Source organism: Notamacropus eugenii, chromosome 1 (genome assembly GCF_028372415.1).
Source record: "Notamacropus eugenii isolate mMacEug1 chromosome 1, mMacEug1.pri_v2, whole genome shotgun sequence".
Lineage (NCBI taxonomy): Eukaryota > Metazoa > Chordata > Mammalia > Diprotodontia > Macropodidae > Notamacropus > Notamacropus eugenii.
In genome coordinates, this window is record NC_092872.1 from 4,062,784 (window position 1) to 4,078,234 (window position 15,451).

General features: G+C 45.4%; 1 protein-coding gene across 3 annotated transcripts in view; it reads right to left on the minus strand.

The window, feature by feature from the left end:
* Positions 1 to 972: 972 nt before the first annotated feature.
* The window catches only part of MAPKAPK3 (MAPK activated protein kinase 3), a 93,883-nt gene continuing 79,404 nt past the window's right edge, over positions 973 to 15,451 (minus strand). For all 3 annotated transcript variants that reach the window (XM_072650496.1, XM_072650489.1, XM_072650493.1), the window contains exons 6-11: positions 15,005 to 15,128; positions 9,783 to 9,858; positions 8,422 to 8,546; positions 4,641 to 4,726; positions 3,858 to 3,938; positions 973 to 2,995 (exon numbers count right to left, since the gene is read on the minus strand). In XM_072650496.1, coding sequence (XP_072506597.1) covers positions 2,843 to 2,995; positions 3,858 to 3,938; positions 4,641 to 4,726; positions 8,422 to 8,546; positions 9,783 to 9,858; positions 15,005 to 15,128 — 645 coding nt within the window. In that variant the 3' untranslated portion in view covers positions 973 to 2,842. The remainder of the gene's footprint in view (positions 2,996 to 3,857; positions 3,939 to 4,640; positions 4,727 to 8,421; positions 8,547 to 9,782; positions 9,859 to 15,004; positions 15,129 to 15,451) is intronic.

Genomic DNA, 15,451 nt, shown 5'->3' on the forward strand with positions numbered 1-15,451 from the left:
GCTTTCCTCATAACAATGTGAGTGGGACAAAGATTTCTGTTCTGATTTTACAGATAAGACAACAAAACAAGAGGAGGGGAGCTCAGGATCATCACAAAGCTAGGAAACGTCAGAGCATAGCCTTAAACCCAGGTAACTCCCGAATCCTGAAGGCACCTTGGATAGCACCACCTTGTGGATTCAGGTAAACATTTGCTCCTTAGAATAACCTTGATCTAACCTAGAAGCATTATCAAGCCTCCAGACAGACTTGCTTTCAACCATCCAAAAAAGAGCTGCTTCCTCTTCTTGGGGAATGCGTATCCAGCCTCTCCTTGGAAGGTCTTTCCCATGAGGGCTGGAGGCAGCTGGAGATGACTTCAGGCACTGATATCAAATTGTTATCTGGTTGTCTGGCCTCTTACGTGGTTTTTAAAATAAAATGTGCATGTGTGCTCGTGCACGTGTGTGTATGTATATATATACATATATGTATACATGTATATATATATATATTCCAACCTGTCCCTGCCTCCCCAATATCCCTAGTGCCAAATGCAATCTGGCAGCTGCTGAAAATAGCTCTGAGCTACAGCAGGAAGCCCCTGAAGAGTCAGCAGTACTGCATTCAGCAAGGGGAGGAGGGGAGATATTTTTATATCCTGGGGGGGGGGGGGAGGTGTGGGTGTGAGATACATAGATACTTCTTAATTTCACTGACCTTGGTATGCCAAGCTGCTGCTGGGGCTTCTCCATAGCTTGTGCTATGTTCAGCAGGACATCTGGCTTATGCACTGAGGTGGTAACTCCCCAAAATGCTTGTTACAGGATGACAAGCGGGAACAGTCACCATGCAGGAAAGGGATAGTCAGTGTGCAGAAAGGGCAGTCGTTCCCCAGCCCCATTTCCCCAGCATGCTGCTGCGCACTCTGGGAAAATGGATAGCAGCTAAGCTCACGGCTGAAAGGTCAAAGAAATACACAGCACTCGGTGGAAAATGCTAAAATACAATTTAATAGAAATCAGTAAGCAAAACTCTCAGTGGCTTTTTGACAAGGAGCTGGTAGGTGTTTTCTAACCTGTGAGGGCCCAGGCCAAGAAAAGGGTTCCAGGGCACACACATCCAATCCACCTGAAGCTTCCTTATAGCAAGTCCAAGGTAGATTTCTGTGTCCCTGCTCAGAGGTCTTCTGACGGAGGGAGAGTCCTTTGGAAGCTCAGGCTGACCCCTTCAAACTCTCCTGAAGTTTTAATTAACAAGTCCTTAGCCATAAGCCAAACTTTTAATTCAGAAAAGGAACCACCTGATTAAAACAGGGCAGGATGGCCCAACCCACACTGCCCCCCCCCACATACACACACACACACACACACACACAATCAGTGCACAAGAAGAAGATAATGTCATCTTCCAGTCCAAGAAAGGACCTGAGTAAGGAGAGATAAAAACCAAATTTACACATATATGCATAGAAAACAGTTTTCTCCCTGGGTTTGGTTAAGACAAAGGAATTTAGCTGGTATTCTGTCACAGTGACATTTGGCCAAGTTGGAATGAATTAAAAGCATCCTTCACCACCAGGCCTATCTTCAAACCCACCTAAGAATCCCCTCATCCCAGCCCCACCTTTCAGATAGAGAGACAATGACCAGGAAAGCCCCAGAACACAGGTTTTGTGGGTAAACCCACAACACTCAAGATGAGTGAAGAAACATTTGGAATCATCCGGGACTGGGGTAAGGCAAGAGGGCTACAGTGGTGGCCTCCTCTCTTAGAGTGTCTTCTAGCTGAAAGGGTCCTTTGGGACAAGCCTCAGAGACACAGCAGAGGAAAAGCAAGTAGCTTTCCTTCCCCGCGCAACACCTACCCCCTTCCTTCACTCCCCACCCAGCAGTACCAGACAATGTAAAGAGAATGAGCATGGCCTGAAGGGAAATTCTGCAGTCCAAGTTTTTAAGAGAGAAGGAGAAAAAGAGGAAGAATGAACAGAGAAAGAAAAGAAGCAGAGAGGGGGATAGGAAAGTAACCACCCATTCAGAATTCAGGGGTCTCAGACGCTGCATGTGTGCTGACCCTTAGTCATGGCGGAAGGTGTTTGCTCTGAAGCCTAGGTCCCTTCTCCATCTGCCAATTCCCTCATCTGCATGTGAGGGCAGAGGGGAAGGGACTGAACAAGTACAGAATTTGGAACTCTAGCTTCGAAAGTGGAGAATCCATATGGAAACAGTCCTGAAAAATCAGTGTGGTTAGGAAAACCCAGAAAAGTAAAATGAGGGAGAGGAAAAAGAAAAATAAAGCCACTTCTCGATGAGCTCCAGCTCCTCAGGGCATTTTGCTTTGCAAAGGTATTTCAAACTAGACAGGTAGGTACCTCTGTCCTTGAAAGGCTACCTGGGGAGTAATGGGGGCACTGAGGTGAGAATATTCAGCCCCTTCCAAAGAGCCTGGAGAATCACTCCCCCCACCCCCAAATAACTAACTCCTTCTGCTACGCACAGAAAAGATCAACTAAAAACTTTGGCGAACCTTCTCTCTCTTGCCTTGGCACATTATGGCTAAAGCTATGGAGTTCCAAATACCATTATCATTGCCACCATTTCTAAGTTCAATGTCACACTTTGTTAAAACAAAACAACCCCTTTTCATGTAAAAGGTCAAATGCCCTAAACCCTAATAGTCCTGAGTCTTGGCAGAAACCCGAATCTGTCCTTGCTTTGCTTCTGCCAGGCCTGGCTCCCCAACTGTACGAAGCTTAGCCTGAGTTATGCCCCAAGGAATGGGGGAAGATGAAGTCGGGAGCTGGGCTGCCAGGCAGCACTCACTGCCCACTGGCCCCTAAGTCCTCAGGTCTCTCTCTCGTTCTTATTGGTTGTTGCAGCCTGTAGAGGATGTGGAACCACCAGCCTGCTTCTTCCGTCGTTTGTTAAGAAGGCGGTTGTTAGAAGTTTTCAAGTCTTTGATTTTCACCTGGTCATAATCTACCCGCATGGTGGCCAGGGCACTGGTCATCTCTTCCTGCAGTCGGGAGATTGAGATTGACAGAAGGAAATGGGTGCACTTGATACCATATTAAAAAAATTATTAAGAAACTTTAAAAAAATTAATGAAAATCCATCTTTTTTCTCTCATTGAAAAAGAAAAACAAAACCTTTTTAACAAAGCAAAACAAAATCCCAAATTGGCCCCGTCTCAGAAAAGATTTCAATCTGCACCCAGAACCCACCGCCTCTCTGTCAGGAGGTGGGCACATGGATCTGTTAATCCAAGGCCGTGAATCTATCTAGAAAGGGGCCTGAGGAGACACAGAGTCTAAATCTATGTTCAGCAGATGAATATTCGAAAATAGCCGGGTTCCTCTGCAATCTTTTCTTCTCTGAGTCAAGCATTGCCATCCCCTTCATCTGGATGCTGTATGACATGGCTGATCTCTGGCCAATGGTTTGCCAGTGTTTTAGGATGTCAGCAATGCCATCACTTGTTCCCTGATGGCTCCTTGGAGGCAAGGAGCATATCCCTTTGAGCTTAGTGCCTGATGCATATTAAACTCTGAATAAATGCTTACTGATTGACTGAATGATTGGCTCCTCTAGGCAGGATCTTATGGTGTTCCTCTTCTTAGTCTAGGCTACCACAACAATCTCCAGGCCTGTCTCAAGACCTTCAGCAGACACTTACCTAGAGCTGGGAGTCTGGATCTGTTGCCAGAGAAAAGTCAACTGCCCAGCCCACTCTCCAAAGGCTTGACTAGCTAGTCCCAAAAGTAAGATTAGACTACCGACTAAGGTCCTTTTCTTAGCTTAGAATATGGGAGGCCCAGCCTTTCCCCCTCAAGGCCCCATTTCCCTGGGGGGTGTAGGGGAGAGACAGAAAGACAGACCTTTACTTCATCCCAGTGGTCTTTGTCTTCCTGCAGGACACGAGCAGTGTGAAGAGGTGTCTGTGGTACCACCATTGATTGCTGGAAAAATCAGAGCACACGGATTATCTAAGCTAGAAGGGAGCTCTGAAGGGATCTGTTCACCCCTTTTTTTTACTGGTAGGTCAATGAAGGCCTGGAAGTGATTTGCCCAAGGTCCCATAGCTTGCTGGTGGTAAGACCAAGTCTGAAACTCATACTTTCTAGGTTCTTGGGATGGGATTCTTTCTATTATAACCCTCTCCCACCACCACCACCCCTAGCCCCATATATGTATTATCCCACTCCTCTTCTAAGCATAGTCCAGGGAAGGTCAGGTCAACACCTTCTATTTCTTAGCTTGGATCTTTGGTGTTTGCCCCAGTGGAAGAAAAAAGCCAGGCCCTTCTTCTTGGCTCTTGGGGCTGCTAAACCTCCTAACTTCCCCCATTCACTCCTTGCTCCCACATAGGACTCAATGTGCAGGGATGCTTAGGGCTTATTAACAACGCCCAAAAGACTGAGCATGACTGCACTCATTTCTCCCTCTTATTGAGACCAAGTTGCATATTTCCCTACCTTGGCCAAGGATGAGGGCAAAGAGTGGGGCCTGTGCTCCCAACCCCAGAACATAAGAGAATGTTAACTGCTATCTTTAGCATTTCTCTTTCTTGCCATGAAGTGAATATGGATCTCTCAGCCTAGGGATGTGAGTACTCAACGGTATTTTGAGTCACTCCCTTGCTGAAAGGTGAATGAACTCACATTAATCCAAGGATGGTTCATGAACTGAGCAATGGTCATTCTTTCTGTAGGTTCTGTCTTTAGCAAGAGTCGGATCAGCTGCTTGGCTGGGAGAAAAGATAAGAGAAAAAAGGTGATAAATGAGAAAGTAAAAAGAGGGAGGGGAGGAAGAGAGAGAGAGAGAGAGAGAGAGAGAGAGAGAGAGAGAGAGAGAAGAATTCAAAGGAAGAGAGTGAATGTGAGACAACAAAGAATGGAGAAGAGAGAAGGAAAGAAGAGGCCAGAGAGAAAAAGAACACAGAGAAAGAGGAAAATGGTAAGAAGAGAATGAAAGAAAGGAAGGAAGGAAAGGAAAGAGGACTTGTTGATCAACATTTCAATATTGTGCAAACCAGGTTCTCCTTTTACTCCTCCAAAGACTTCCTTGCTGGGAAGCTACGGGAAACCTCTTGGAAGGAGGGAGAATAGTGCACAACCCATAACATGAGTGACCAGGCCAAACATCATCAACTTTCACATGTGAATTATTTGCAGAAAATCTTTAACCCTGAGTGTGTCTGGCCTTCTCTTCCCAGAAGAATCTGCCATCACTGAATACTTTCAAATTCTATTGGATCAAAAAAGCTAATCTGCTTTTAGCCAATAATCCTATAACTTAGTCTCAAAGGGAAAATCTATGATTTTGGTATAACCTCCTGCTCTGGACCACCTTCATATCTTCCTCCCTGACCCCTACTTCTCTTGAAAGCTTGAAAGTAAAGGTAATTTGAGAACTGCTTTCTACTCAGGTAGTGTGCACAGGGGCTTCCCATGAGAAAGACACACACACACACACACACACACACACACACACATACACACACACAGAATGTTGAAGGAGACTGGATTTGCTAAGTAAGGATCATGAGGCCAGCTGGGTAGACTTAAGTGGCAGCTGCCCTCTCCCCCCTCACCCCACAGGGTAACCCAGTGTTAGACTATAGATAGCAGTGGCCAGGGTTTCCCCTAGCAACTCCAATGCCCGACTCTGTGGGAGTGAGGAGGGATTAGACCACAGCCTTGGGCTCCAAGGACAGGATGCTAAAGTCTATCCGAGAATGTCAGAGCTGGGAAGAACCTTAGAGATCATCTATTCCAACTCGATTTAATAGAGTAGGATAGTGAGACCAGAGAAGGGAAGACACCAAGTCAGTGGCTGAGCTAGGACTAGAACCCAGGGCTTTTTCACACTATACCAATTGCAGATACCATGGTCTCAGCCCTTGGTGACTCTTACATGGGGTGCCGGGGCTATTCACGAATGCATGCTTTCTTATATGGTCAAATAAATGCTGTTATAACTCAGTTCTGGTTTAGCCTCATGTTGAGTGAATTCCCCTGGAAAACAGATTATATAAAGTCAGTCAGTCTAGAAAGCTGACATGAATTGAGATCTCCCCCACATCCCCCAGCCAGCTGTATTATTGAAGGGCCTGCAGCCCCACTGAACCATGCACAGCATTAAGCCCGTGCCAGTTCTACTCCCAGTAAACAAGTGAGAAACAAAGCCACGCATTCCTATAGTGCTTTAGACTTTCCCGTCTATTGCCTCTTCTGATTCTCACAACGCCCGGTAGGGTTAGGTGGGGCAGATATTATTCAGTCATTTCCATTATGTCCGACTCTTTCTGACCCCATTTGGGGTTTTCTTAGCAAAGATATCGGAGTGGTTTGCCATTTCCTCTTCTATCTCATTTTACCGAGGAGGAAACTGAAGCAAACAGGGTTAAATGACCTGCCCAGGGTCACAAAGCTAGTAAGGGTCTGGGGCTGCATTTGAACTCAGGTGTCCCTGACTCCAGGTCTGACTCTCTAGCCCCTCACTGTGCCACCCAAGCTGCCAGGGAGGACAGAGGCAAGTGTGATAGTGGAAAGACCACAAGACTGCCCAGTTGTTAATGCTTTCTCTCTCCTCAAACGACTTTGTCTTAATTGGTCTGCTTTCATATTGTATCCTCCAGTAGAATGTAAGGCCCTTAGGGTTTTATCTTGGTTTTCTCAGTGTTTTGCACACAGTGAATGCTTAACAAATGAAATTCAAGTTCAAATCCCAGCTCTGCCATGAAATAGCTCTGTGAGCTTGGTCAATTGTCTGCCTTTGTAAAACGAGAAAGTTGGACTAGATTGTGCCTATGGCCCCTTACAGTTCTAAAGTTCTATAATCTATTATTGCACTTATCAGATGAAGAAACTGAGGCCCAGAGAGAGAGGAAGCTATATACCCAGCCACCCAATGAGCTGGAATTGAGAAACAGGTGCTCTGCTGGGCTAATGGCATTTCCACTCCACCTCGCTGCTTCTATTTTGAGTTGGCATCCTTGGTGGCTGTTCTGCTTTTAAGCAGAAATTACTGGTCCGCCTCCATGGCCCTTAGAGAAAGCCCACCAGACCACATCCCCCACCCCAAGGTTCAGAATATTACAGCTGCAGCTCCAGTGATCGGCCTGGGTGTTGGAGGAAGGAAGATGCTGAGCCTTTGGGTCCAGCTCTTTACTTAGCTTCAGTAGTAGTTCTAACAGAGAGCAGAGGGTGGCCTATGGGCTATTTCAGCAGAGCATTCCCATTAAAGCAGACCATCCCTTAAGTTCTTTGAGAGCTGAATAAGATATCTGCCTGTTAAAAAAAATGTCTTTTTCTCCAGGGCATTAAACATCTGCTTTCCCCAACCCAGCAGTCTCAGAGGAGAGAAACTTATCTCAAAAAAAAAAAAAAAGTCATCAATTTACTCCTAAATAGTGAGGATGAGTTATGAAAGCTGATTAAATCAGAAAAAGGAAACCAGAGGAGCCCAGTCCCCTAAGGAGCTGGGATTCTTAGCATCTGTATGCTGGCTTTGTCACAAACTTGCTGTGTTACCTCAAAATAATCTCTTTCTGTCTCTGTGCCTTGGCTTTCTCTTCTGAAAAATGAAGGGTTTGAACTGGATGGTGATAATATCATTCACACCTGTAGAGTGTTCTGAGATTTGCGGAGAGCTTTGCTCACAAATCCCCTATAAGATAAGAGGGGCAAACCATTTAATCACCAGTTTACAGATGAGAAAACTGAGGTTAAGTGATTTGTTTCTGGTCACAGTTAGTGTCTGAACTGAACCATGGCCTCTCTTGTCTTCCCAGTAATCCCACTCTGGGATCCCTGCCATCCTTCCAGGCATTCAGGTCTGTGACTTCAACTCTCTTCCCTTCTGTCTCCCCTTCCATTTTCCCTCTCTCTCCTTCCCAACCCCACAGCCTATCAGTTGTGGATTCTACCTCGTTGGCATCTCTGGTATTCATCCCCTCTTCTCCACTCCCATGGCCACTCTCCTAGTTCCAATCCTCATCACACCTTCCAGTAAAATGTAAACTCCTTGAAGACAGGGAATTTTCATTATTATCACATCTCCAGAGCCTAACACAGTGCCCGGCACATAAGAGATGCTTAATAAGTGCTTGTTGAATGATCTTACAATTCCAAGGATGTAGTAATCATTATGGCAGCAAGGGAGGACAGTGCACAGAATGCCAAGCCTGAAGGCAGGAGGAGAAGAGTTTAAATCTGGCTCAGGTACTTACTTTGTTGCCTCAGTTTCCTCATCTGTCAAAGAGGGATAATGATAGCACCTACCTTGCAGGGCTGTTGTGAACATCAAAAGAGATAATAATTGTAAAGCACTTAACACAGGAACTGGCAAAAAGTAAGTGCTCTATGAATGTGAGCTAGTGGGACTGATTATTATAACTGTAATAACTGGTAGGAGGTAAAATACAGAAGAGGGGCGTACCTTCTTCGGAGACATCCGACCACTCAGGATTGGGAAATCCATACTGTCCCATCCGAATTCTTCTCTTCATGCCAGGGGAAATGGCTTGGCCAGTATTGGAGTAGAATGGAGGAAAGCCGCAAAGACTATGGGAGAAAAGACTATCAGAAGTTGTTAAGCTTATCTCTGGGGAGGGGGGTGCGGGGGGGGGGGCGAGTTTGGAACATTGGTGAGTAATACCCAAAGAGCTGATCTGTAGCCCCTTCCATGACCGCTCACCCAAAGAAGCACATTTAAGCAGCTCCAGCAATGGGCCAGAAATGGGATCCCTTAATAATAATATAAACATTTGGGGATTCGACTTGTTTTCTTTGGCCCCAGAAGGCTGAACTAGGAATATCTGGGAGGGAGTTGCAAAGTAGCAGCCTTTAGATCTAAGAGAAACCATCCAATCAATCAGAATTATCTGAAAGTGGAGGCAGAAGGCTCCCTAGCACTGGAGATCTGTGAGCAGAGGCTGGAGGTAGGTTCTCTGGGAATGCTGCAGGAGGAATTTTGTAGAGGTATGGGTTGGTTTGGGTGCCTTCCAAGGCCCCTTCCTGCTCTTCGGCCTTTGATTTTGGTCACAGGGGAGCTAAAAGTTTCACAGTTATAAGAGTTTATAGGACCTCCAGCTGGAACGGAGCTGAAAGCTCATTTAATCCAAGCCCCCTTGAGAAGATCCATCCCATTGAGATAAAGTGACCCGTATTATTGGGTCAAGAGGTGGCATTAAACAGCCAAACTGGAATTTGCACCCAAGTCCTGTAACTTCCAGGATAGTACTCTTACTAGAGATGGTGAAAAGAAAACCAGGACATGAGCTCATATGCAGACCATTTCTTAGACCAGAAAAGCAAAAAGAGACTCATTAACTTGGGGAGGGTGTGTACAGCATCGAGGCACTGGGAAATGGAGAAGGGTTTTCCAGCTAAGAGGAATGGCTCTCAAGTACCGTCTAGTCTTACTCTCTCATTTTACAAATAGGAGAATTGAGCCTCAGAAGGAAAAGACACCAAAATCACCCTGTTCATTAGGAATACAGAAAGAATTAGAACCTAGATCTTTCCGACTCCAGGTCCATGATGCCTTACGCTACAGCAAACCATTACTTAGTTCAAAGCCCCATAGAGTTAGAAAAAAGAAGGGAGAGGGAGGTGGGGGTGAAATGGGGAGAAGAAGGGGATGAGTAAGAAAGAAACAGCAAAGGAAATGTGGGGGAGAAGAAGGAAGAAGAAAGCACAGGCAAGAAAACAGAGGAGAGAAAGAGAGGGGAAGGAGAACTGTTGGACATGGGAAGTACATTCTGAGCGGAAAGTCCCAGGGCTGGCTCCCATACTCACAGGATGTACATGATAACTCCAAGTGACCACATGTCACATGACTTGTCATACTTCTCAGGACCCAGGACTTCAGGGGCTAGAAGGAAATGAAACAGAAAGGATGTCCCATGAGCCTCCACCCCACACATGCCAGACAATCATTCATGCAATGGGACAGGCTGTCCTTGAGGAGACAAACCCCTACTATAGCCAGCAGTCAGGGCCTGACAGGGCTGTCTGGTTTTGAAGAAAGAGAGGGAGGTAGGGGTTGTCTCCCTCCTCTGATTGCATGCCATATCATATACCTCTTAATAACTAGTTATATTTTTCTTCTGTATTTAGAAGCAGTTGTGGTTTAGGGAAAAGAAAACTGGATTTGGAATCAGACTAATCGCTAGCCTTCCAAAGGTGTGCTAAAAAGCAAAAAGCTTTCTGTTATCTTGTGTGATTCTCACAACAACCTGGTGAGGTCGATGCTATTACTTAACTTCATTTTACAGATGAGGAAACTGAGGCAGGCAGAGGATAAATGACTAGGCAAGGGTCATGCAGCTATTAAGTGTCTGAGTGAACTCAGGCCTTCCTGACTCCCAGTCCAACACTCCATCCATTGTGTTACCTCATCAGAAAACTAGGCCCTCTCATTAGCTGTGTCACTTTGGGCAAGTCACTTTCCATTCTACACCTTAATTTCTGTTCTTCCTGTTCTTCCCACTGTCCAGGGCTGCTACAAGAGCCAAAGGAGGTGATATACGTAGCCTGGTTTACAAACTATCAGGTGCTATACAATGTCAAATGAATATCAGTGCTATTTTTTGGTTCAAATTTGTATTCTATTTTCCTGATTCATCTCTCACCTTCCCTATCAGACCGTAAGCTCGTTGAAGACAAGGAATGGGTCTAATTTAATTTTCCCCTGCTTCCCAGCAGGGATTTGGTGTACTTTGTATAGTGAGTGCTTAATACATATTTGCTGAATTAATTAATGAAAGCATCCAGAGGAAATGAGAAAGACACTGAACCTTGCCCAGCTGGGAAACCTGTTTTTGACTTCAGTCCATGCAGCGTCTCTCACTATCGCCAAATTTATGCAAGAATAGGGAAGGGGGGAAATAGGTTTAAATATAGAAAACCTCTCCTCTTCTCAGATAAGTGGCTCAGTTAGAAGGCGATGCCAAGAACCGTCTGTTGGGGCTGGCTGACGAGAAGAGGGATTCCAGCTGATGTGCCAAGTGGCTGAGGGGGAAGGGAGAAGGCAGAGGTGGCCTGAAGGAAGCTGGGGGGAGGGGGGAAGAGTCCTAACTAGGCAGGAAGGTGTTGGCCCACATGCCCATAGGCTCTAGGGGGTGGGAAGGGGAAGAGCAGAGGGAATTAGGCACAAAGGACCCAGGCCCCAAAAAAGGAACATGTAAATCTAATTTAGTAAATATAGATTCCAAGTCAGAGAACAGAGAACCAAGTAAGATAAGAAATGACTCCCATTTCTAGGGCACTTTTAAGGCTTCAAAGCACTTTTCTTCATCCTTGTCTGGTGAGTGATACAAATACTGTTATACCCATTTAGCAGACAAGCAGTCTCCAATGGAAGGTGATGCGGCTGAGTGAGGCACAGCCTTGGGGTCTAGAAGAGCTGAGTTCAAATCCTCCAGCTGCTCCAGTGTGACTGGCAACTCTCTGAGACTGTAAATTCTAAGTGAGTCTGCAACTGTGAGAGGTCCCCATACCATGAGCTCCCTACATGGAGGAAATCATAGGAATGGCCTAAGGGTCGGGGGGTGGGGGGTGGGGGGAACTAACTGAGGCTTGGAGGAACGAGTGGTCTGCCCAAGTCCATCCAGCTAAGGGACAGAGGCTGTCTTCAAACCCAGGTTTTCTGACTCAAATCTCTTCTTGTGTACACTCTGCTTTCTCTCAATGAAGCAAACATGTCTGTTGCTCCGGGAGTGCTCTACGAGCATGAGCTGGTCCTAGAGATATTCTCGAGGAACACACACCTTAAAAGACAAAGCCTGAAGTACCTTTAGGGAATTCTTTTGCAAGGAGAAGAAATCTGTAACACACAGCAGTGGCCCCTCATCTGAATCTGTTCAGTAAAGTGGTTCTTCTTTGAAGAAGGTTTTACTCCAGGGAGACTCACTTGTCTTTCTTTGCTACCTTGGTTTCTCCAAGTAAATGTATCCAGCCCTTCATCAAGCAGCCTGTGTGTGACTGACCCCCTGCCCCTGCACTTCTCCTACAATCATAGAACGTATGAGCTACACAGTGTTTTCATAGCTAGTACCCAAAAAGAACTTCATAGTGATAATGAGATGGTTAAGACTGCTATATCCATTTAACTGCTAAGGAAACAGATTCAGAAAAGGGTAAGAGATTTACTCGGTCACACAGCAAATAAGCATCAGCTAAGTGGCACAGTGCCAAGTCTGGAGTCAGGAAGACTCATCTTCCTGAATTTAAATGCAGTCTTACTCACTAGCTATGTGACCTTGGGCAAGTCACCTAACCCTATTTGCCTGTTTCCTCATCTGGAAAATGAGCTGGAGAAGGAAATGGCAAACCACTCCAGTATCTCTGCCCCAATTCAGGTCACAAAGAGTCACACAACTGAACAAAAAAATGCTTTCCCCCCTAAACATTAGAGACTATTGCACTGAACAGGCCAAGTCAATGCTAGGGAAAGCTAAGACATGGAAGGGAAGGCACCTTTTCTTAAACACATGAGCACAGACAGAAATGTTCTGGGAATACTGAATCATGCTCTCCCCAAATACCAATGGATTGGCAAGGAATGAGTGGGTGTTGAGGGGATGGGAAAAGCCTGTTGCTCAGAAAGTCAGAGTTGAGGCTGAGGCCTGACCACCCCACTTTGTGCTTCCCTTTCCCCCACCTCCACCTCACTGAAACTGTTGGCTCAAGAAAAACAACATTAAGGCCTCAACATTACAAAGGCCTCAGTTGCCCAAGCTTTCAATACAAATGCAGAAGCAGACTTTTCTCTGCAGAATGGCTATGGACTAAGTCACCCCATAGCCCACAAAAACTGCCCAATAGGTTAGAAGAGAAGGAAAAGATGAGTCTGCCCTTGTAGTGAAAAGAATACTGAGGAAGAAATTGGGAGACCTGGGTTCAAGTTGTGATTCTACTGCTAAATAGCTGAGCAACCTTAAGCAAGTATCCTCTCCTTTTTTGGATACCCACATTTAGAGAATCCACCCCAAATGTTCACATAGACTATTTGTGCCTGACCCGTGGCAGGGCGTTCCAAGCTCGCGTTGGTCTGATCAGCCACAGTCGGACACACTGAAACTTGACTTCAGCATAGTGACGTCATTTTGGTCTTCTTTGATGATGGAGAACACCAACCAACCAACCAATCTCCCTCCCCCACTTCTCGTCGCCAGAAGGAGTTTCCTGTCCAGGTCTTATTTTAGGTAGAATCCTGTGTGTTTTTCCGAATATAAATTTCAGACAAAAATTTTAAAGTATGAAAAACACAACCCAAGTTTGGTGTTAACCCTTTTGGCTGCTGGGATTCTTTTACCATGTTTCAAAAGCATGATTCAGAGCCAGGATTTTTCTTATTTGTTTTCCAGTTATAGTCCTAGAGACAGACTGTGTCTGTTTTCTGAGGACCAGCCTCAGCTAAGTGAGGAGAAACTCAACACCAGAAAGCTAGCCATTTGGTAATGAATTCTTTGGTGATAGCAATCCATGAACCCAAGAAAGTTCCCAACAGCTGTTGATCTGGCATGGTCCTCTCAGCTGCTCTGAAAGTAAAGGTGGCAAAAAAGGGACAGGGGGAAGAGGGACCTAAGAGTGCTATAGCTTTGGACTGTCTATAAACACTACTCCAACAGCTGGCACACTAAATGTGAGATCTGTCCAATAAACAAACTGAAGGAGATCATATCAACCTTGACATTCTCACTCTCAATATAACCAGGAGATAGAAAAGCAAGTTGCTGAAAAATGAAAGGATGGCTTCTACTTGGAGAGGAAGATAAAGAGGTGGGCCGAGTTGGTTTTACCACATGCGCAAAAATAACAAAGCAAGAAAACATAATTTCATGGGATACTCGGGTTATCTCTAGCAACCCAGTCCCCAATAAAATGTATAAGCAAAAAGAGCACACACAAAAATAAACAAAGATAGAGAGAGAAGTGCCTTAGACCAAGTATACAGAGAGATAACTGTGCTGGGGCCATATGGATGCAGCCTGCCTAGTCTTCTTACCTAGGCTGAGTAGATAGCTTTTAGAGCTGGTTCAGCAGAATTCAAATCTTAGTCAGTTAAAAGGGGCTGTTAAATTGGGAAAGCTGCAGACCCTACGGTTCTCTCTCAAACAAATGTCCATATTTTTATCATTGCTCTTAAGGCAACGCTACATGACTTAAAATCATGGAATCCCACAGTCTCCAAAGAATTAGTTGCAGGTTACCCAAAGGACCAGAGAGAGGCCACAAGTCAGACATGGACAGGCTGCAGTATATTATCAATAAAGAACGGTCCACCAGAAGTGGCATAAAAGATCTCACCCAAGAAACCTCTGACTGGGAAAAAGGTAGGCTAGTCATGCAGGACTGGTGTGTGAGTAGCCGATAAGACAGTCTGTAAACTCCATTAGTACTGACATGAAGGCTCCAGGCAGAGGGTTTATGGGAGGACATGATCAAAGGTTGCTTAGGATGAAAAGGTGTGGATGGTTTTAGATTCTCCATGGTAGAGGGACAATCTAAATGAGTGAGAACATCAATTCACTGAAGTATTTTCAATCACAGGAGCCCAAGTATAGAAAAACTTTTCTAAAACTCTTCTTGAAGACAGAGCCTTGGAGTTTAACCATTTGACCACCCCATGATGAGTCATATCTGCCCTAAATGTGCTACTCTGGCATGTGCTTAGCACCAAGACAGCAAGGGGGGCAGGCAGAGATAGGTCAAGTAGCTGATATTTTAGGATCACAGCCTGGTCCTCTCTGCCTTAGTTTTTGGGGAAGGGGAGAAACATTCTACATGAAAAAAGAGTAATGGATTTAGTCAGAAGACTTTGGCTCATATTCTTAATCAGCTATCTAACATCTCTATGACAAGTCATGTGAATTCTCTGGGTCTCACTTGGGGGCTAGATTCCAGGGGCTCCAAGTTATCTTCCAACTTTAAAACCCATGATCTCATGACTATCCTATGAACATTCTTCTCTTTGGCAGGAGGGACCAGTAGGGGGTTGGTTGCTTGGGACTCACCCACATAATAGGGTGTGTAGCAAGGCGTCTGGAGGGCATTCTGAGTGGTCTCCTTGGCAAACCCAAAGTCTGTGAGCTTGAGCACTGAGTCTTGCCCTTTGGAGGTATAGAGGAGGTTTTCTGGCTGTGACATGAAAGGAAAAAACAATGATGTAACAGAAGTAGGAAGACATTTCAAAGGAGCAAGGGGGTGGATCCCAAAGCCATACCATAGATCCTCCCATCACATAGGCGGGATGGGAAGGAAATAGATAGAAATCCACTTAGACCCATGACTATGAGCTTAAGCCCCTCCTGGATGTCACTCATAAAAATCACTTCTCTCCATTTCCCTAAAGCTGTCACTAATAATAATGGACAGTCCTTTGCAAAGTCTGCTCTCTTCCCATTGGGTCCCAGGTCCCTCTGGGCTCACTATCTGACACTTAAGTGCATAAAAGGTTAACT